This window comes from Rhipicephalus microplus, chromosome 5 (genome assembly GCF_043290135.1).
Source record: "Rhipicephalus microplus isolate Deutch F79 chromosome 5, USDA_Rmic, whole genome shotgun sequence".
Taxonomy (NCBI): Eukaryota; Metazoa; Arthropoda; class Arachnida; order Ixodida; family Ixodidae; genus Rhipicephalus; species Rhipicephalus microplus.
The window spans coordinates 28,377,661-28,400,246 of NC_134704.1; the positions used below are offsets into that span (position 1 = coordinate 28,377,661).

Here is a 22,586-nt window from a genome sequence, read left to right on the forward strand (position 1 = left end):
CGCCAGCTCTTCCTTGAAAAGGGAGAAGAATCCCTCGAGAGGCCAGAGATTTAGCGCCGCCTGGTGCCAGAGACAACGAACTGCCGCCGAGCGCCAAGTTTGTTCCTCGGCTGCGACGTGGAGCGCTCCAGTCACGGAAAAAAAAAAAAAAAACTCCCCACGGCACGGCCGCCGTTCACGCCAGGGTGGCCGAGAAGAACTCCTTGCATGCATCTCCTCTTTTTACGCCCTCTCTCTCTCGGTCTTTTTTCTCTTTACGTGCTAGCTCTTTCGTTTCTAGTAATGGGCGTAAGGGATGGATGAATCGTCCACTGCTAACGATAAAGAGCGTATGTATATGGCTGTCTAGAAGGCCGAACCGGTGGTGCAGCGTAAGTAAGTATACATACCATCCCTGTTTATTGGAGAGTGAGCCCTCGCCCATCTCGGCTGATTATTGACGACGCCTGCAAATGAAGACGGAAGAACGTGCCAGCATGCGTTGCGCTGAAACCTGTCGGTTTGAACGCGGTGTTGTCGCAGGATATGCGGTTATATTTATTTTTCCTTCTCAAGCGCATAATACGCGCGCTGAACTACAATTTAGGCTACTGCGCTATTGTGAGCTTGAGAAAGTGTCTCGCTGGAAAGCTAATTTTAGAAACAAACAAAAATGTTCTGTATTTCAATTCAAAGTTTGTTGAAGGGTAGATAAATGATGAAGAAAAGGAAGCCTAGTTCGGCATTCTATAGTATGCTTCCCTACACGTTACACAAGTTACATAAACGTTACATAAATATTACACAAGTGCTCCTTCGATACAGCCGTCACGTCGGGTTGACATCTATTGTGGTTAGTTATCATGCGCTGAAGTTGATTTAAGTAGCAGTGTCCAGGGCAGCATCCTCGCCAGCATCAGCGCTTCATATCAGCTTCTGGTGTTGCTAATACGCATGTTCCAGTTGGCATCGTTGCGCAAGTGCAAACTGGTTATAAAAACATCTACAACTCTTCAACATGTCTGTGCGTGCAACATTTGTACTGTAGAGAAGCCTCCGAACACTTAAATGTGTCGAACTCTCAAGTGCTTTCTAGTGGGTCTACCCAAAAAAGTACGCCGCTCGCGCTGAGAGTCCGTGCTTGGCCGGTTCTAAAGCCATTGTGTATGCTCGCTGTGTGCCAGCTAATAAACGCCCTAACAGAACATATACTTAGCGTCATATCATGACGTATCACTCAATAAGAAAATTGCAACACGGCCGCCTTCCCTCCACATGCTTCGCATAACGTTGACTATCAGGTACCTGGGATCTGCCGAATTTTAATTTATAAATTTTAACTTGGCGTTTTTGCGCGCGTGAGGAAGCAGCACCTTTTAGAAAAACCTCGAACGCCAAGCGGTGTCTGCGTCAATGTTACAGAGCATATTCCAGTTCACTGTGATCTATATGAAACGCTGATCGCGCGGAGCGTTCCCTTACCACATCGGTATATAGGAACGCATGCCACACCAGACTACTTCGCGTATATGGTCGTACATGTGCAGAAACTACGCCTCTGTAGCTTTCCCTTCGTTGCCAAGAAAAGTTGTCTGCAATTATAGCTGATAGATTTGCCTGAAATTCGTTTTTTTTTTTCTCAGCTCCGTGTGGCCTACCGCCGCTTCGTCACAAGACGCAGTTCAGCCAACGTTCCGTCCCACTGCAATGGCCCATTTAGGCTCACAAATTCAATTCAGCCCACGAGGTTCACAATCAGCCCGTTTTTCTATTCGAAACAGAAGCTAAAGCACACTAAATAACAACTGCACAAGTTTATTCGAAGTTTCGAGCATGAAGGCTACACAAGTTCATGCACTATCCATCATTCACGTGGTGGCTGAACAACCGTAGATCCACAGTTGCCTCTAGTAAATATTTTATTACGCCCTATAGTCGTCGTCTTATGGTCATCTTCGAGTGTTGACAACGCCGGTAAGAATTAAAAAGCGCCATTTTTGTGGTCTCAAGTGTGATTTCTCGTATACACGTGCTCGTGTCGCCCACTCCGAAGCGGTGACGTATTACAATGAAAGCTACATTCGCAGCGGTGCTGTTTATAACCGTACTTTTCGGCTACGCGTATCTCTCGAAATCTCTGAAATGTTTCCACAATTGCACTCTTTCTGCACACTGTAATAAAGTTATCTCGTAATCGTACTGAAGGCTCATATCCTCCTTTTCGCTCGCATATTCCCAATCATTAGTATTTCCAATGTGGTTGTGGCGTTACGAGGTTGTCTTGTATAAAGTGATACGGTAAGCAAAAAAAAAGAAAGAAACCATACATGTCCACCACGATTTTTAATGTCACGAATTTTCGTCATCCATTGGCACCCCACATTTAACGACATGGTCATGATTTCATTACTTCTATGTTTTTACCCGCCTTAGCGAGAGGAATTTTAAGGCCCTTATGCAGCAGCTAATCACAATCATTGTCCACATCTCTAGTCCAATGAACTGGCGCTCTTTGGCCATCAGTTGGCCCTTGCGCCAAAAAAACACAAAATAATAAAAGCGAAAAATAAATAGTTTCCCTGTTTCTTCATACTTCCCTCTCTCCCCCTGTTTCCTCATTTTCTTCTTTTTTGCTTTGTGGCATTGTTTTCCTTATATGAAGCGCTCACGGGAGTCGTATTACGTAGCGTTTCGCGGGCTGTTATAGCGTTAGTTTACGCAGTGAATTCTCATTCAGTAAAAAGCGCGCCCGAGAATTCCAATAATGCGAACTCTCATTTTGAGAACTTTCGTATTACGCTTATCTTTTACGAGTCCCAACTCATGGACGGCTTGTTTGCGCCCTTCACGGAGCTGCGTCCAATTACCTAAGTGAACAAAGAAAAAAGATTGGCTGTAAACACTCGGCTCAACGCGGGGGCCTCTCTAGAGTCTTCAAATATACGCTGCACACAAAGTGAAGCGAAAAGCGAAAGAGTGCCCCGAATGCGCACCGGGCCCGCGAGCTTTGTTTGCCTATAGCGTTATCGAATCGTAAACAACCAACCTGCGCCAGCCAATGAGCGGCGAGTAGCAGACAATGACAACACACACACAAAACTTTCTTCACACTCTATGATGTGGGAATCGGCGCAGCCGTACACATATGTCTGGGAAAAAAAGAACATAAGCAAGCAGGTAGACGTGGAGACGGCGCATGAGAGTCCGAGCAAGGTGGTGCAGCCTACGGGGCAGGGATAGGCAGGCCCTGGGGAGAAACCGGCGCTCTCGGGAGCAAAATAATGCGACGCATAAAGAGACAACCAAAGGATGGTTGCGAATATATTGATCAAGCCGGCGGGGCACACTGCGACGGACAGAGTTCGAGAAGGGGGGGCAAGCCCGGCAAAAGGATCGCCTTTGTTCCAAGCTCACGCTACAACTCTGGTTATCGAGACAGCGCTTCTAGGTTTTTTCCGTGTTCGACCAACGCGTAGAGATCAACGGCATGAAAACGCAGTCATTTTTTTTTAGGTTCTGTTCTTGTTACCGCCAGCACAGACACGAACATAGATAGAATGAGCAAAACAAAAAAAATATAAAATAAACTGTACGACGTGCTCATTGCCTCTACAGAACTATCCAAGTGCTGACTTTCTTTGGTTTTGTTTGGAGGCATTTGACGCAGCTGGTTTCGACAGAACAAAATCTAGGAAATGAAAAACTTTATCGCTATACTCAGTAAGCCTGCGAGCGCTTTTTTTTTTCATATATTTAGAGCCTTTCGCTTCCCCTTTCTTGCTTTTTGACTCCGTTCCGTTCTTTTTTTTTTTCTTCTTTTTTTTTGTTCATAGGCGATCTGCTCAGTTCTACCATCTTATACGGTCAAACGCAGTGTCGAACCGCTTGCCGAGAAGTTGTAGCAAAACGCGTGTGATCCGAAACAAAATGGTGACGTTTCATTTCGCCAATCTTCGTGAACTGTTCGCACGGTCGTCGAACAAGTAACGACGCGGAACATTCCAGAATTTGGCGTTAAAAAAAAAGATTAATAAGGGAGGATACCGCAGTGGTCTGCGAGGATTCGCAGCACTGTAAAAAAAAAAGAAAGCAGTTCAGTGAAAGAGAGCGACTGCGCAGTGCTAGTGGAACGCGCTCAAAGTTCTCTGCAAACTCTACTCAGCCAGAGCTGCAACAGAGTCGTGTTTCCTGTTCGGTTTTTGATATTTCTTATTTCGCATGCATTGGAGAAGCGTCGCAGAGACCTATTCAGTCATTTCCAAACAATTTCAAGCAAAACGAAAAAAGAAAAAGAGAGAGGGTGGGGGGGGGGGGGGCGTGCGCTCGGAAGCGAACGCTTCTTTAGTTGGACGGTCGCGCAGAATGAAGAAGACTTCTCCAGATGTGAGCCAACGGAGCTTAATACGATGCAGTACGCTCGAGTTTAACTCCCGTAATCTTCGAATTGAGTTACGTGCACTTAGGATAAAACAACAATGAGCTGTTTAAGCTTAACTATATTTTTGTACAAGATGACTCTAGCATATCGGCGCTTAAATGAACGCTTAAATGTGATAGATGTTGGATTTTATTTGACGCATCAGTTCGTACTTGGTTTGCTGAAATATGGGCAAGTTTAAAAATTGTGGCAGCTTATAAAAAGTTGCTTTAGAAAAGTAAATGCGTCACTGAGCGTTCCGTGCTTGGATATGCATTCTGAGGCACCAAACTAATCACTTTATTAATTAAAAAAGAAGGATAGAAAGGATATTTGATAAATCGACCCTAATTGGGTTAGAGACAACCCCATACAATGAATCAGCGAAAAATGAACAAGAACATGGCAATATAAGTTGCTATATTGCTTGTATGAACCATGAACCTTGTTAGTTTAATGACTCCGAGGCAGCAACCGCGAAGTAGGACTCGCTCCTATAAAACACCTAGATATCTTGAGATTGCGTTTGCACTCTCTTATGATAATTAAAAACATTAGATAATAGCCCAATCTTCGAGCTTCCGAATGCAAGCCTATATCAACAGCATTCAATAAAAACACGCATTGTTTTCTGACCGTTCGATTTTCAGTGGTGCCAACATGGAGCTTAACGACTCTCCTTGGACCGGAGCTTGAATTTACTGGAAGTTTTATCATCAAGCACGCGAACAGAGCTTTGACTGCTTTGGGTTTAGAAATGAGCGTCGACTAATAAAAGCGAGTGCAGCCGAAAAGTACGTCTAATTTTCTATTCGTCTGGCTTGTTCATTTATTTGGCATTATTTCATCTGTCCAATGGGAATTCCGCCTTTGACTTTTGCATAGTACCACCCCAGCGTACGCGTCAGCCCATGTACTGATAATTTTGTCCTCTCTTTCCCTTCTCTTTCCTTTCTCTCATCTTTTTAATCTATTTTCCCATTCCCTGTAGCGTAGGGTAGCAAACCGGGCCTGGTTAACTCTCCTGCCTCCTCTCTTGTTGTTCTTCCTTCCTTCGTATTATATAAACGTACTTTTCTTGTTTACTGGGTACCTTTTTATGATTTACGAAGTCAAATTGACTCCAGTCATAGTTTATAGAGAAAGCCCAACGTTTCGAGACTGATTCCTTCCCTTCCTCGGCGAGTAAGTGTGCTGGTCATGAAAGCATCGGCGTGTCTTGTCCTCTACTTAGTTTTGTCTGCCTTCGTGTCGAATTCCGGCAGTATCCTTAATAGACTAATGGGTAGTTCAATGCGCCGGCCTATTTACTTTAGTAATACAGCAAATTGGGCTAGGTGGTACTGGTTCCTTATTAGTTTACCGGTACTGGCACACGGGGCATCACTAAGTATGCACCGAATGTGGTGCACAGGCATGCACGCGTTTGTTAAACTAACAGGGTGAAGGGGAGTACCATGTGATAGTATAGTTTACAGGAACATTTTTGAACACAAAAGCGCTGTAATATTTCACAAAAATGTATATATGTACACTGCAGCCAGCATCTACTTTTCGTGACAGGCACAGATTCAACAAAAGATAGACATTTAAATCGGCTTCTCAAATGCCGTTTGTATCAACTCCTTTTCAAAGGGTATGATGCAGTTAAAGCTGTTCAAGCACAATCATTATTTAAAAATTGACTGCATGCATAACGGAGTATAGAAAGGAGACATGCTCATACAAGCTCAAATATATGCGCAAACCATCAATGAAAGCGCTCGTAAACAAAGCAATGCATGCAAATTTGGAATATAAATATTTTTGTTTGTTTTTCTCGCTGTGTGAGCGCTTATTCTCCAGACGATTCGTACTCTGCCATCCGCTTCCCTCTTTTCTCTTCATGAAAGACCATCTGCGTAAGGAAAAACGCGCACCAATAGGGACAGCCTGCATGACATTAACAACGGTGTGTTTTGCCAATCAGAAGTGCTTCTTTCGAACGAAATGCTTCGTTAATTTCTCCCTCAGTTCCTACGGCTAAGAACCACCTTCGTGTCTAATATGGAGGCACACATCAGTATGCAAATTCACTCCTGCGTCGTCGTTATAAGATTAAAAAAAAAAGAGCTGCAAGATGCAAATTAACTTCGCTTTGTACTTCGAAAGGTAACGGCCCCCCTCGGTCAACCATTATTACAACGGTCCGTTCTAACTGCGAAAACTGCGGAAAACAAAGCCGTATGTGACCAAAATGAACTGCACTCATTTTGTTTCCATCTCCTTTGCGCTGGAGGAGGATAAACGGGGAGGGGGAGGGGGGCGCTGTTTATTCTTGGCCTGCGTTGCGAAGACGTCCTTTTTTTATGGAGTGCGCCTGCTGAAAAAACTCTTTAGGCGCCACTAAATGAACTATGTAGTGTTACTGTTTATCACAAACACACGTCTATACTTAGATTGCAGGCTGTTCTGCATGTTTCTAATTAGAGTGGCTAGAATCTTCCAGGGAATTTCATGTTTGCTCGTTACAGCCCATACTCGTTAAAGCTTGGCCGCTATGTGTTAGCGTCATGATCGATCGGGCTAAGCGCATTAGATGCTGCATGGCGCAATGAAACAGTTACTATAGAAATAAATAAGGAAAGAAGGAAGGAAAGAAGGAAGGGAGGTGCTTTATCGAGAAGGAACTAGTGCTTTATCGAGAGTTTTTGAAACTTGTTACAATTAAGTATACAGAAAACCTAGAGAATCTAAGCAGTCCTTAAAAAAAGCAATATCGAAACAACCCGCTCAACTGAAAGATCGGAGCGTATTACTCTAGCAGGATGTCACGTAAGTAAAGTTCCTATCCAAGGTTTTTAGCAGGACGGCTCATTGCTCTCCCATAGTTGAGTACGAAGTACTCGAAATCGTCAAACATTTTTTTCTAAACACACAGTAAAGTTACGTACCTTGTAGATATAGGCTAACTCGTGCACAGTCAAAGCAATTGACACCACGTGCTGCTGCTTATCATATTTCACTACTACTCCCATTTCCATAAGCCACGACGATAGGCAGCCGAGATAATATGTCAGAGGTACGCCATAGTACATTATAAATTACCTTCAGAGATGCGTCCAAGTGCAACGACAAACGCAAGGTAGTGAGTTATCACATCTACGAACACATATTGGACGGGCTCTTTTTTCTACATGCGACTACAACAATGCATATACGCAAAAACGGTGATGTCAACCCAGTACATTTCAAATGGCTTAAGCATGATAACGCGCTTCTTCTTGGTATAAAAAAATTACCGCCATATATCCCCAAAGTGAATGGTGTTAGAGGAGCCTGCTCGGAACTACACCGGGCGTTCCTTGTCGAGTTCATTGGTGAGTGCAATGTAGAGCCAGCATTGGTCAGTTTCAGTTTCCAATAGGCATTACGGCTCTTCGAGTGCATGCTTTGGGGTACATGCAAGGAGGTTTAAAAATTGGGTGCATGCTACCACAGCAACTGAGGTATGCTGAGGCTTTACGGTAGGTCGCCAAATACCAAAAAAAATGGTGAGCGCTCTGGACGATTATAAATGATAAACGCGCGTTGAATACTAGATCTTGCTTTAGCGTCACGCGTCTAGCCAAACCAATCCAAGCCTAGTCGACGGCCGCGGCTCATGTTGCGAAGGAAGAAGGTGCTACAGTGCTCTGATTAGGGCTGAAACACTGTGCGTTGCCGCACTGAGCATTACCTCACTGAGTGGCACTGAGCCTTAACACATTGAGCGTCACCACACTGGGCGTTAACCCTGAGCGTTACCGCAGCTACTGCGCTGAGGCAGCAGACATGTGGACGCACTTGAATTATGAATGCGCAATCGGGACGTCGCGGCGTCTTGGAGGTGCTACTTCCACCCGCTAGGCTGCGTGGTGCGACTCCAAGTTTCAGTCGTGGTTCCCCAAAGAAGCGGCCCGTGTTGCACGGTTTTATTCGGGACGACGCGAAGTGGGGTCCGCGAATGTGCGATACATTCACTGCACGCTGCACTGAACGTATTCAAAGGGCGCGTTTCTCCGCCGGCGACCGTTCACCGTATAAAGTGCGAGAACAGTTGTCGATGTGATTCATTCGTTACTCGGCCCCCCTTTTATTCGGTCCGGTAGGAAGTGGCATCAAAGCACTTTCTCGCTCGGCCGTGAAAGGAATCGAGCTGCTTTTCCCGAGCCGAGAGCTCTCGCTCCACGAGTGCTTTTCACGGAATTTCTTCTTTTGATGCCTTTACCAAAACACTCGAAATCTTTAAGGGTTATCGATACTTCCAGCAAAGTATGTAGACACTTTCAAAGAGTGTGATGGGGGTAGCAGTCAAAAAATATATCACTTCTGTTTCCCTAGAGTGCAGCTGCCCGTCAGCCTTTCCTATGCAATAGCGCTATCTCGGCCGTTCGGGACAACGTTTACGCGTGCAACGTCAGAATACTGTAATTTTGATGTGTGTTTACGTTAACCCACGAAAGTAACTCGAGCCCACTCTTCCCAATTCATTAATACTATACCGATGACAACAATCAGCATCATCATCCTGACTACGTCTACTGCAGGACAAAGGCCTCTCCCATGCTCCGCCAGTCAACTATAGGTCCAGTGCTTGCTACTGCCAATTTACACCCGCAAACTTCTTAATATCATCTGCCCACCTAACCTTCTGTCTCCCCCTATAACCCGCTTGCCTTCTCTAAAAATACATAAACTTAGGACAGCAATCAGTAATTGTTAATTGGTGGTTTGATTGTGTTAGGGTCATACTATATGAGTACCCACCTTACAACTAATCCAATGGTCAGGGCACAGATTACGCTGTTTTTTTTTCGATCACAAAGCCTTCCAGGCAGGCCTCATGAAAACATCACACATTTCCCCCTGCAGGCAACCATGGTGGTATGCGAAAGCGTGGTCGATGATGGCTCTGGCCGCCAAATCGCATTGCCTCGTCGCTTCGGGATCGGGAGCGGCCGCTCGACGCTGCCGTGGCGCTTCAACTTTCCGAGCCCGGAGTTCTGGGTCAGCCTTATAACGCTGATGTTCCACTTCGGCGTGCCGAGCCAGTATTGCTCCCGCAGAAGTTTCCTGGCAACGTTGACGTTTGGATTCCCTGGCCCCAAGTTTGGGGTCCGCTCGCCGACGCTGACGTTTACGTTCTGCTTCCCGAACCTCCCTCTGCTCCGCGGTGGTGGCGCTGCCGCTGTAACTAGCGCCGACGTTGACGTTGTTCCTGGCGTTCCGTAAACCGTTGCACAGAGACAAAAGGACGCAAGCACAGCGAACGCGTGTTTTGAACTGCGCCGTTACAATTGAACCGTCCACAGACGTACCCTTAAATAGAGAGGTAGATAGAGTTATACGCAATGATTCGCTGCGCCGCACCTGTGGTGGAGAGAGGGATAGGAGAGGACGAAAGCGCACACCTGCGTAAGAAAGGAGAATCAGGGATAGTTGCGCATGTGCAGTATGGGTGCGGACGTCGCAGAACGGATAGTGCCCCGAGCACAAGATGCTCTTGCATCTCAAAGGCGTAAGCGGAATTTCTCCAATGATCTATGCCATGCCGTTTCGCGGTCCTCGCTATTTTGCCAGATTCGCTACCGCGAGAACCAGAGTCGAACAGCGTCGTGCCGCTCGACCAATGACGTCAAACGTGACGTTTATACGCAAATCAAGTGACTCTTCTGCACGTGACGGTGACTCGTAATACCACAATGGTACCGCTATTGCTCTCTTCGGGTTACAAAAACGCGTCGCAACCAGACGACTTACGGTCTGATATTGTGTTTCAATCGCTCAGTAATGTAACAATGGGTGCCTACTATGCATTCGGATAATGCTACACTTTCAAGTTTATGCGAACCTGACGAGGTACACCAGTACTATGCACAGATATATATGGTCGGGGTTTGTTCACAAGCTCACGACATCGTCCATCTCTTGCGTTTTCGGCGGCGCATTGATTCGAACAGCTCGACAGCCGAACCACTGACACCTCCCATGCGCCAAGCATCAAAGGCCTCCCTTCTAAAGACTTCCTAGCCACTCCGATTCCAAAACACTCCCATCACGTTGCATTTTCCTGTAATGGCCGTATCCCCGAAAGTGAAGAATCGCGAAGAGTGCGCTGTTGCTTCGCACCATCACCGCTCTGGCGAGCGCGTTGCTTGCGGGTGCATATTGTACGCTCCTCCGAGTGCTTTCTGTGAGTGGGCATACATAAAGTGCGCGGTCATTTTTCTCCGCGTCCGGTCCTTCCCTCGCCCTTGTAGCGAAGGTTTCTGAAGGCTCACAGAGACGCGCAACGTTCGTGAATAATATGCGCCCTAATCGGCCCCCTCTTCTTCTTGCTCCTCTTTTATCGTTGTTTTCTTTCTGGCAGAATCTAATAACCGCGCGGCATCTTCGTGACGAAGACAAGTGTTTACCACGTGCAGAAGCGCTGCAACGCGTATACCCTTAGACTCGCGCAGCTTGGCTCCTATGTGTTTTCCCTTGACGTGTGAAGTTCACTCACCTGACTCATTTAAAAGGGGTCGCCCAGATAAGTTTTGTATAAAGCCTGCAACTCAACGTATAGACTCAGAAAACTTTGTCTTTCCTTTTACACACGTGGCTCTCACGTGTATAACACTCCCTTTAGAGATGCACGTTCACTCTCTTTAAGAGAGTCGTGGGACGAACGACTCTCCTAAAGAGCGTCAACGTGCCTCTCTAAAGGGAGCGCAACACACATGTGATTCTCACATGTATAAAAGAGGAGCTAAAGAGCTCTTTTTTATTATTAGAGTGTAAAATGAACGTAAAAGGGGAAGAGTACACTGTTTAGCTTATAATAACCCGCCAGTGCAAACAGTAGGATACAAAGCATTTATCATGTTATTATATAGCTAAGTCTAGTATAACCTTATCGCTAAATTTTGACTACACTTTGAAAACTGTAGCTCTTATTTTTACATGTGGTAATCACACGTGTAACACACCCTTTAGAGATGCTCGCTGACTCTCTTTAGGAGAGTAGTAGCCCACCCAACTTTCCCCAAGAAAGTCAGTGCACGACTCTTCTAAATAGAGTCAGCGAATCTTTTTAGGAGAGCCGTGCACTCCCTCTTTTGCAAAGTTGGGCGTGCCACTAAAGTAAGTGCTACACATGTGACTCACACGTATAAAAGGATAGTCAAAGGACACTTTTCCTAGAGCCCTGCCACGGTGGTCTAGTGGCTAAGGTACTCGGCTACTGACCGGCAGGTCGCGGGATCGAACCGCGGCTGCGGCGGCTGCATTTCCGATGGAGGCGGAAACGCTGTAGGCCTGTGTGATCAAATTTGGGCGCACGTTAAAGAACCCCAGGTGGTTGAAATTTCCGGAGCCCTCCACTACGGTGTCTCTCATAATCATATGGTGGTTTTGGGACATTAAACACCACATATAATATCAAATCTAGGGAGCCTATCCATGACCGGCCAAATGACCAGTCGTGTAAGCTCTCTATTTTCCCACTCAAAAGTGTAGCGGTGGAAAGGTACGCAGCGTTACAAAGAGAGTCCCCTCATCCAGGAACTTTGTCTTTTATAGGATCACCATATATTGTATGGCACAAAGAAACGACGGGAGACACAAATATGCACACACAACAAAGCGCTACAAGTAGTGCTCCGTTGTGTGTGTGTCTTTCCTGTGTGCCGTTGATTCGTTGCGCCGTCTAATCTCCACCGATGCTATGTTAACACGCCCAATATTAAACACGCCCGGTAGCTTCTCGTTCTACGTAAAAGGAACTGTAGCTTTAACAACGTCAAACGATTGAATTTATAATGCACCACAAATTGTGAGATCACCTTGAACAACTGCAGATATTCCCTGAAGCGAAACAGATCTCGTGGTCGCAAATCTTGAGCTGACGCGTATACTATGCATGCAGGTCATGAGGGCGATTGTGTACACTGCGCTATGGTCATATATTCAGGTGCAGCATGCTTAAGCGACTTCTATGAGTGACCTCGTTTTCTTCGCATTGCGCGGCCTTACGCCATGGCCCGTAAGGGATACGTGTATTTGACAGAGTTCTCCTGTTTTCCCACGCAGTGTGCACCTTCATCTACAACAGTTCCGAGGTGTCCAACGGCACCTTCTCCACGCCCAACTACCCGGGCGTCTACCCGCGGGACACCGAGTGCCACTACCTCTTCTACGGCAGGAGCAACGAGAAGATATACATCGAGTTCGCCTACTTTGACGTCGAAGGCGTGCCACCGTACGTACTCGCGCAACTGCATCGCATTCGCAGCGGTGTCTATAGTTACCTACAGCTCGCTCATCTTATAATCTCCAAGTGTTAAAAGGGAGGAAGCAACAAAAAGGGAGAAGGCAGGGAGGTTAACCAGAAAGACATCCGGTTGGCTACCCTACACTGGGGGATTAGAGAAGGGGACAATAAAGACGAGAAAGAGGGAAGAGAGGGAAAAGAAAAAAAGGGTGGGGGACAGACTGACAGTAATTTCACTGCAGCGTGTAGAACTCTACCGCATGTCAGAGGCGTTCACACAAGCCTGTCTTTCTCAGGAAACACAGCTAGAAAAATTGAATACAACAAATTACTATTTCCCGAGCTTATACTGATAGATCCTACATTAATGGTTCTAATAGCGGGCGTTACCGCTTTGAAACGCTATGTACGCAATTGCGTAAACCACTTGTATTTATGACAGGGCTGCTTCATGAAAACTTGATAAATGGCTAGTTGGTTAGACAAGGTCAACGTTTGTCACGCAAACTGTGTACAGAAAAAGGCTGAAGAGAGCGACGAAAGACGTACAAAACACATCAGCGTAAACTAAAAAAAAATGTTTAATACACAGCTCTTGCCCCGCATGTGGTCTTAATATGTGTATCATGCTTATTTACGTAATAAGCAGTTAGCTGAGGGCCATTGTGTTTTCTGCGTATTTTATCACTGTTTTTGGCACATTTTCAGGAGTTTGCGCATGAAACAACAGGTAAGCGCTACGAAAAGCGGGTATGTGCCAGCATTTAGTATACTATTGTACAGTAATAGCATTGCTTAGCATAATACACAAAAATGGTAAGAAAGGAAACTGAGGAAATTTGAAGTGAAGGTGAGCAGGAAGGAAAAGAAACGAGACGGCAGTATAAAAAAATTAGAGAGATGTAGGAAGAGCTAAAGAAATAAAAATTGAGGAAGAAAGAGAGATCAACATTATTATAAACGAAATACGAAGAAAGAACTAAATCTCCCTTCGTATAGTGGTGGTGTTTTTTTCTCTAGCTCTGCTGTTATCTCATATATCACAGGCATACAACTGCCTTAAATTTTTTCTATTTTTCGTGCTTATTATTGACTAGGGGCTAATAAAAGGCAAGATGCGTGGAGCTTTGCATTAATTGAACCTCCCGGGTAAATAATTCGCCTTCATTTACCTTGATCTTGATGTGTATTGTTGCGTATATATGATCACTCCGCTGAAAGCACTAGAGTCGTTCGACGTGCTGCTTTCCACGAGCTGTGAATAAATTATAATTTTTATTTGCTTGAAGTGGTCATAACTAAAAACCGACTTGCACTACATGTCAAGTCTGAATCTTGATTCAATTTATGCAAAACAGGGTGAGGGTGACTTTAATGTAAATAAATCGTTATTACAATTTAATCAGGAGAAAGTTCAATCACAAATAAACTAATGTATAAAGGCATTATTTTTATTAAAGCAGGAGTATTGATTTGACGCATTCAGAGTGATTTATTCACAGCTAGACTCTGAAAGGGTTAGCTATTCTCGTTTAGCAGTCTTTCGACCTTGTAGGGTTCGCCAACACAAAGCTTCAAGATGCAGTATTCTTTTTTTTCTTATCTTTTTTTGTTGACGTACGTAGCACACACATGCTCCAAAGTGATGCTGCATTACTTGAGCTCGAAGAAGGCTTTTAGTAAACCAATTGAGGTTTGAGAGCGACCGCCTGAGTAATATTTTGGTGAGTTTCTGTACAAGTGACTCTGGTTGAGGAAAATATTAAGTAGTGGGAGTTCGAATGCACTTGGTTGCAGAAAATTATTTGTCCAAGCCCCAAACACAAGATATATTTCTTCCACCAAAAATACGTCCACCAAAAATACATTCAACCAGAACACACCACACCATTGTGGTCTTCCCACCAGAAACAGCACAGCAGGCTAATGTGCACATCAGGACACAACAGCGTGTTTTGGCGTAGTATTTAGGTTACACCAGAATACATCAGACTCTGATGGGGTTTTCAACTGGGTAGGGTAAATAAGATATCAAATACAATTTAATACGAATAAGTTCAATTACACATAAATAAATGTATTAAGACATTATTTTTGTTAAAATTGGAGTATTGATTTGATGCATTCATAAAGATTTCTTCACAGCTAGACTCTAAAACAGTTAGCTGCTTTTGTTTAGCAGTCTTTCTCGTGGGGTTCGCAGACACAAAGCTTCAAGATACAGTACTCTTGTCTTTCTTCTTAGCCTTTTCTGTTGACGTACGTAGCACACTCATGCTCCAAAGTGATGCTGCATTGCTTGAGCTCGAACATGGCTTCTTAGTAGACAAATTGAGGTACACATGTCTGAGAGCGACCGGCTGAGTAATATTTTGGTGAGTTTTAGTACAAGTGAGTTGGTTGAGAAAAATATTAAGAAGTGTAAAATAGAATACATTTGGTTGAAGAAAATTCTTAGTCCTAGCCCCAAACACAAAATATATTTCTTGAGTCCACCAGAACTCATCCAACCAGAACACACCACATCAGTGTGGTCTTCCCACCAAAACACGCCAGCCTGAGTCGGCGTTCCCACCAGGACACATGACAGTGGTTCGGCATTATTACCAGGACACGCCACACTGATTCAACTTTCATACCAGAACACATTCCACCAAGACACACCAGAGTTGGTCGGTGTTCACACCAGAATACAGCACACCACGCTAGTGCATTCACCAAGACACACCAGCGTGTTCTGGTGTATACACCAGATCACACCAGAGCACACCAGACACACTTGGGTTTTTCAACTGGGGTGGATCTTATGTTGGCCGTAATGCGAGCGCCTCCCATTCAGAGCACAACTTCGGCGCCTTCTTTAGAAGAGCAGAGATGATGAATGCGTCATCGCAGGTGCCTCTCGGACACGGCGAGCGACTACGTGGAGTTCTCCAACTTCCGCACGGTGGACCGCAAGATCCCGCGCCACTGCGGCAACCTGCGACCGACAAAAATCGAATCCGACGCCGACTTTTTCCGCGTCTCGTTCAAGTCCAACGACAAGTTCGACGGCACCGGATTCGAGGCATTCTACCAGTTCAGAAACAACCCCGGTGCGTATCTCTTATTTTTCTTTTTATTGGTATAGCAATTTTATGGGCACTCCTAACGGGTCTTTTGACGTCGCCGTCATGTTCCGTATAAATTCCCAATTGATAGCATTCCCATGTGCATTTCATGTTGAACTCGTGGGTGAAAGTGCGAGAGGGGGAGCGATAAACGTGGCTGAAACAGAGATAAGACGAGCCGATCTATCTCTGCCGCACGGAGAGCTCACGTGATATCACGCAGCGTGCAAGACCTGCCCACGATGGCTGCTCTAACAAAGAGTAAATGACCCACCCGTCTAGAAAGAGCACGAAGGTATGTGAAGGCGTGTGTCACTCGAGCAGCAGCTGTGAGCTTTTGATTATGAGGGCCTGGTCTCGATCACTAGAGCACGCCCTATCTCGGCAGCCATCATTAGACGGTTTATATATCCTTCTACGAGCTGCGCTGTTAATGCAAAGAGACTGCGTGAAAACCACCATTTTTCCTGTAGAAGAAAAAGAAGAACAAAACTTTATTAGTGAAAAAGACTTTGTTGCCACTAAAACAGGGCAGCGCCACGTGGTCGGGCCCCTATTACAAGACACCGCTGGCTCTCGCCATCCTTTCAGCTTTCCTGACCAGGCTCCGCTGGTCCTCAAGGTCTGGGCTGGACAGCATTGCCACATACATCTCCCTGCTGTTGTCCTCTTCTTGTTGTTCGGTGTGTGCCGTACATTCCCACGTGCTGTGGTAGAGCGTCGGCGTGCTTCAACGCCACAGGCATATGTCTTTGTATGCTGTTGGGTATTACGTATGCAATCTGTGGATGTTTATGTATGTCTTGGTTTGGAGTTGGCGTAACGTCGCAGAATTCATGGCCGAAACGTTCTTGTGTGGTGCTGGGTAATGTCTCCCTCTGTAGTATTGCAGGATCGCTTTGTAACTGGGATCGATGGGTGTCGGGTCCTCCACGGTGTTGCCATCGGCAGCTCGGTAATTAGTGAAACCTCGAGCCGCCTCATCTGCATAGAGGTTCTCCGTAACAGCCTCGTGTCCTGGGGCGCAAGTGATTGTCTGGGTATAGAGTATGTTTAGCTGTCTGCTACTTTATGTCAGTATCCGGTTTTCCTTGGCGCCTATTTTCGCTTTCTGATAATTTCTATGCAGCCTAGAATCTATGATGACAGTCAGCGCAGTGTTGCGCTCCATGCCTTCCCTTATAGCTAAGGCAATGGCAGTCTTATCTGCTTGTATGACAGTTGCTTGAGAAACCGAAGCACAGGCTATGACCTTACCGCTTCTGTTTACCACAACCACTACCATATTTTTTTGCATTGGTCCAGTATGGCGAAGCATCCGTGAATCTCGAAATATTCGAGAACCTTGTTGTTTTGTCGATGTATGCCGCTCGAGCTTTTCTCCGGCTTGTGTGTTGTGTCGGATCCATGTTGTGTGGTGTTGGTGATACCCCATACAAATCTCTGATCTGGCATGGTAGTGCCTTGGTTTTTTAGTGTGTGTGCATACACCTTTCAAGGTTGACTCTACGAAGAAGAGCTCTGCCTGCTGTTTGCGCCAATCGAGTCCTCTGCGCTATGGGTTGAGCATCAGCCATATCATCAATGGTGTTGTAGAGGCCGAGGGATAGAAGCTTTCCATTAGAAGTGTTGCACGGCAACCTCAATGCTGTCTTATATGCCATCCTTATAATCTGATCAGCCTTATCTTGTTCCTCCCTATTCAGGGCATGGTAAGGGAGCGAGTACATCACTCTGCTGATTACCAGGATTTTCACGAGTCTGGGGTTGTCATGCTCCCCCATCTCTCTCCTAATATGGGCAACGTGGGCTGTCATCTGATTAATCCGATTATCATCCGATTAAGACACCTGTTCGATTGTAGTCACATTCCCAGCACTCTATGTGTTGACCACTCTGGAATAACTGTCCCCTGAAGCTGGATCCCGAGTGTGAGTCCGGGATCTTCTCTTTGTTTCTTGTCTTTTGTGAGGCGAATCACTTCCGACTACTCCGGTGGTCACTGTAATCCCCTTTCGTTTGTATATGCTTCTATTATAATGACTGTCAATTGGAGTTTTTCCTCCATTTCGCCCAAGTTGCCCTTTGTTAGCTTTATTGTTATATCATCCGCATATGGAGAATTTTGAGTGTCGGGAATTTCTAGGAGCTTTTTAGCCAGTCCAATCATGGCTATGTTGAAGAGTGTAGGTGAAAAGACTGATCCTTGTGGTTTGCCTTTGATCGGAGGATGGATGATGTTGCATTTATCATATTCTACTTTGATGACAGCTGTTCTTTCGTTCAGGAAGCTTCGAACGTGCTGATACGTCCTAATACCACAGTTGGTCTCGGCTAAGCCGTCAAGTATCCCTTTGTGGCTTACGTTGTCAAAGGCTCCTTTTATGTCAATGGCCATGACAATGTGTTCTCCTGGTTTGGTGACGTTGGTTAAAACTTCCTCTTTTAAAAGCAGGAGAATATCCTGTGTTGAAAGATGCAGCCTGAAGCCAAACATGGTGTCAGGCATGAGGTTATTTTCTTCAAGATGACGTTGTAGTCGAATGTTTACTATTCTTTCGAACACATTTCCTAGACATGATGTGAGAGATATGGGGCGAAAATTTTCCAAAGCCAATTTCTTCCCTGGTTTTGGGATCATGATAGTAACAGCGTGTTTCCATTGATGTGGTATCATTTCTTGAACACAATGATCATTTATGAAGCTCGTGAGGGCTGTGATAGATTCATCGTTCATGTTTCTGATCATGGCATTTGGTATTTGATCCGCCCCTGCCACTGTGTTCCGCTTTGTACAGGCGATTGCTTCTCGCACTTCTGCTTCCGTGAAGAGCTCATCCATTCTTGGGTGTGGGTGGCCATGGTAGTCAACTTGGTACAGAGGTGTCGAGACTTTGTCACCGAAGCATTTGGTATAGACTGCATGGAGAAGTTGGTCTTCAGTGCCTGGTACGAGTGTAACAATCTCTTCAAGTTTTTCTGGCTTTCGCGTCGTGCTTTGAGTGGGTCAATCATTGACCTAAGGATGCTCCACGCTTTCGCTCTTCCTAGTGTTCCCTTTAATGTACCACAGAAGCCTTCCCAGTGTGTTGTTGCAAGTTGATTAGCGTATTCTTCCGCCTCTTGTGTTATGTTTTTTATTTTAATTTTCAGCTTTCGGTTGCGTTTTTACCGTTTCCAACACTTGATCAAGCTTCTTCGTGCATCCCACAAGTGTAGTAGACGAGGGTTGACTTCACGTGTTTTCTCCGTCCTGGTGACACTTTTGGTGTGTTACGCCATCCTCATGTATGTAGTGGTACGGCATCCTCATGTGTTCCGTCCAGAGCAGCCAGAGCGGCATCATCGGCGCGCTCGTTTCCTATGATGCCACAGTGACTTAGAAGCCACTGAAACGTCACGTGGGGCCCTTTTGTGTGTGATGTGTGAATAAGATTACGAATTTCATGTACGAGCTCTTTGTACGGCCCGCGATGCAGTGCTGTTTTCGCTGCCCTGATCGTGGTCATTCTTTTTCGGCGTTACAGATCCTTTCACAGTCCGACAAGTCTCCGCTGTGCAGAACAAGCAAAATGGTAAGTAACAGAGAACATCTGCTCATTGGTCGGGTTATTCCATGTTCGAGTACTTGCACCTTATTTTGCAACGCAGTCGGAGAGTTAATCACAGAGCTGGAAACTATTCTAATTTGACATTACACTACTGCTTGACGGCTGTTTTGTTTTTATGCTTATCCTGAACATCAGGTCAAGGGTGATTCCACGCAAGATCGAGCAAAGCATGGCTGGTCAACCTCCTAATTTTTTTTCAAAAACTTTATACATTGTTGCCGAATCGGTGAAAAGAAGAGATCCGCAACTGGTTTCGCTGTAAATTGTTTGGAGGCACAGTGAATCGATAATGATGGAGAGTTGGAGTGCCATGCTTACCTGTTCTGCTGCTTTCGAATTTGGCGATGAATTACACAAATGTTTTTAAAGCTGCGAGTCTCAAATTCATTTGACTACATATAGGCTTACTGGCACTTACGTTCAATTACATTTCGTTTGCCAACGTAGTGTGCATTTGTTTTAAAAATTCTCAAATTTGATCTAAAAACGTTTTTTTTTTTTGCCTAGTTTGCAGGTTTTCATTTCACAAAGCACCTATGGCAGAGTGGTGAAAATTCCGCATTTTTTTCAACATGCCTATTTATAAAACTTTCAAAGCTTTTACTAATAGCACTTCTCAATAAAAAGATATAATCGGGCTAACTTCATGAAAACAGCATGCAAGAGAAACTTCTGATGACGATTAAAAAACTTTTTTATATTTTTACGTTTTTTCCCACTTATTCTTACTGTACATCGGCTTTCACAATCAATAAAAACATGTTGCATTTGATGGCTTAGCTTGCAGTAACGGCCCGTCGAAAAATTTCCTTGCGCAAGGACTGGTGAAGTCTATTTGCTGTGGTGTTGAGACTCTTATATATTTCTCTTTCAATATAGTAGACGCCAATTATGATATGTGAATAAGGAGTTACAGTGGCTATCATTTGAGAAAAGTCACTGTCAAAACGAAGAGAATGTCCAGTCGTGGCCAGCAAGAGTTGCATGCATCACGCTGGCTGAGCTCGAAATGGCGCCCACGCTGCAAATCAGCACCTACGTAGAAAAATAAAACGTGAATTAAATTCTCCCTTAGCAGTGCTTTCTGAACAAATTTAACGTTTGTTGGTGTCATTTTTCAGGCTTGGGGTCACTTTACCCACAGCCAGCGTGCGGCAACTCATGTGTATACATTTTTTATCAAAAAATAACGTCAGAGGAAACGTAAACGTTAAAAAAATTGTTTCACACATTTCACCAATGTTTCAATCATAAAAGCAATAAGATTTGAGGAAAAGCGCTGTCTAATTACCAATAATTGGGTATCCAGATGAACAGTGAGGTGCACATCGCAAATAGCGTAATGCAATCAGGCCCTTTATCTTTGTCGGTCGATGTTCGTCTTCCAGCTCTCTTTGTTGCGTTTTTTTTTGCGTTTTCTTTATTGCAGTAAGTGGCTGAGCCTGACCAGATTATGCACTGTTTACAAACCAGATTATCAAATAGAAGCAAAGATGCAGTAATTTTTATCGTATTAAGAGGCGCAGACCTTAAGTATAATGAGCGGAATGTAGCAGGAACCCCTGACGCTGTTTGTGTTTATAATGCAAACCCTCCTTGACAAGGTTACCGCTCTCATCGCTGGTTACCGCTCTCAACGCAGTATCCCCACCGTACACACAACTCTCCTTTGGAAAGGGCGCTTTCTTCATCATATCGACCCTTTTGCAAACTAGATTGAATGGGTGTCTATTGGAAACACTCCTTTTAAGGGAGTACTGGTTGATTTCGACAGTCCGTTTTGTTTGTTCTACTTCTTCTGGCTCGTGATAGGGAGAATTGAAATTTCGCATTTATTCAATGCCCACGCTTTGCTGAAGTTTTCGTAAAATATAAAAATGAAGTGTTATTTTGAAGGCAGCAGTCGCATTGCACTTCTTCAATATCATTTGCTTGGCAGAGTTGTAGTCAGATTTTTTTTTATTTAGTGCACACACGCACCTAAATTGCCTGTTTATTAGTATGCTAACGTGACCGATAGATCACCTGTTCATGTCGGTAGTCTGTTGTAGCAGCTACACAAGAATGGACCTTAAAAACAATAACAATGTTTCACCGTATTGTGTACAAGCATCATACAATTTACCACAAATACGGAGCTTTAGTACATGTTAATTTTTGGTGCTCATTGAGACTTCAAAGCACTGCCGAACGACAGTGCAAATAAGGCGGCTGCACGACAACATGCGGCCTACTTCGTTTCTTTTCATTTTTTTTTTTGCAGGTTGATTTTCGCGTGCGCGAGTCACACACAAGAAAATTTATTGCATCAATCAGTTTGTTGATTCAAATGCTTCATCACGTCACTGTATTTCTCTTAAACCCTTTATATGTGCCTGCATATATAATTATAATCCACGTTACGAATTTCTCCATGTTCTCTCTCTTTTCAGTGCACAGATCTTCGCCCGCAACCGCCCTGCTGTCTCTGGTTCTGCTGTGGCTTCTGGTAGCCGATCACTGAGGCGATCCAGGCGGGCCTCTCTCTTTCCGCTTTACTCAAAAAGCCGCTCACTCACCGAGTTCAAGTCATACCCCCATCTCTCTACGTTCTCGATGTGTTCTCACGGTCACCGAAAAAGTGTAAACGAAGCAACAAAAAAAACAAAGCACAAAGGCATCGACATACTTCACAACTCGCGCCTCACTGCACCTTTGTTGGTGCTCAGAGCTCGACTGTCTTCGTACGCAGAAGAGGACGAAGATTGTGCTGTGTGCGTGTGTGTGAGTATATGTGTGTGTGTTCGACGTACCCGCTGTGGAAAACGACGCTACAATTCAATGCGCACAGACTGTTGGTCATGAACTTCACACCGATTTCACTCTACCCTCTCGACGTCTCCCTCACCTCGCCTGCAACGTGAACTTCAAGTTCTTCTTTTCCTCCTGTCAATGCTTCTCCACTTATTATTCGTGTGCGGCCGGCACGAAGGGCCTCTTGAAGCTCGACGTCGTTTTTTTTTTTTTTTCGCTGTTATGTGACCGCTCCGTTTATGTGCGCGTGTGTACCGTGCTCGTATGTGCGTGGGTGGCAGATGATTCGACCGCGCTCCTTCCTCACGAAAAAACGAAGAACTGTCAGTGAAGAACCTCGATGAAGACGTTCGCAGCACGTCTTCATGGTGGCCGGAGAGGACTCAATGGTGGAAACATGG

At 45.0% G+C, this 22,586-nt stretch overlaps 1 protein-coding gene across 2 annotated transcripts in view; it reads left to right on the forward strand.

Annotated features, from left to right (window-relative positions):
* The window catches only part of LOC142817699 (suppressor of lurcher protein 1-like), a 237,114-nt gene extending 214,822 nt beyond the window's left edge, over positions 1–22,292 (forward strand). For both annotated transcript variants that reach the window (XM_075895057.1, XM_075895056.1), the window contains 4 exons: positions 12,491–12,659; positions 15,567–15,766; positions 19,309–19,356; positions 21,825–22,292. In XM_075895057.1, the coding sequence (XP_075751172.1) occupies positions 12,491–12,659; positions 15,567–15,766; positions 19,309–19,356; positions 21,825–21,895 (488 nt within the window). In that variant the 3' untranslated portion in view covers positions 21,896–22,292. The remainder of the gene's footprint in view (positions 1–12,490; positions 12,660–15,566; positions 15,767–19,308; positions 19,357–21,824) is intronic.
* Positions 22,293–22,586: the final 294 nt, after the last annotated feature.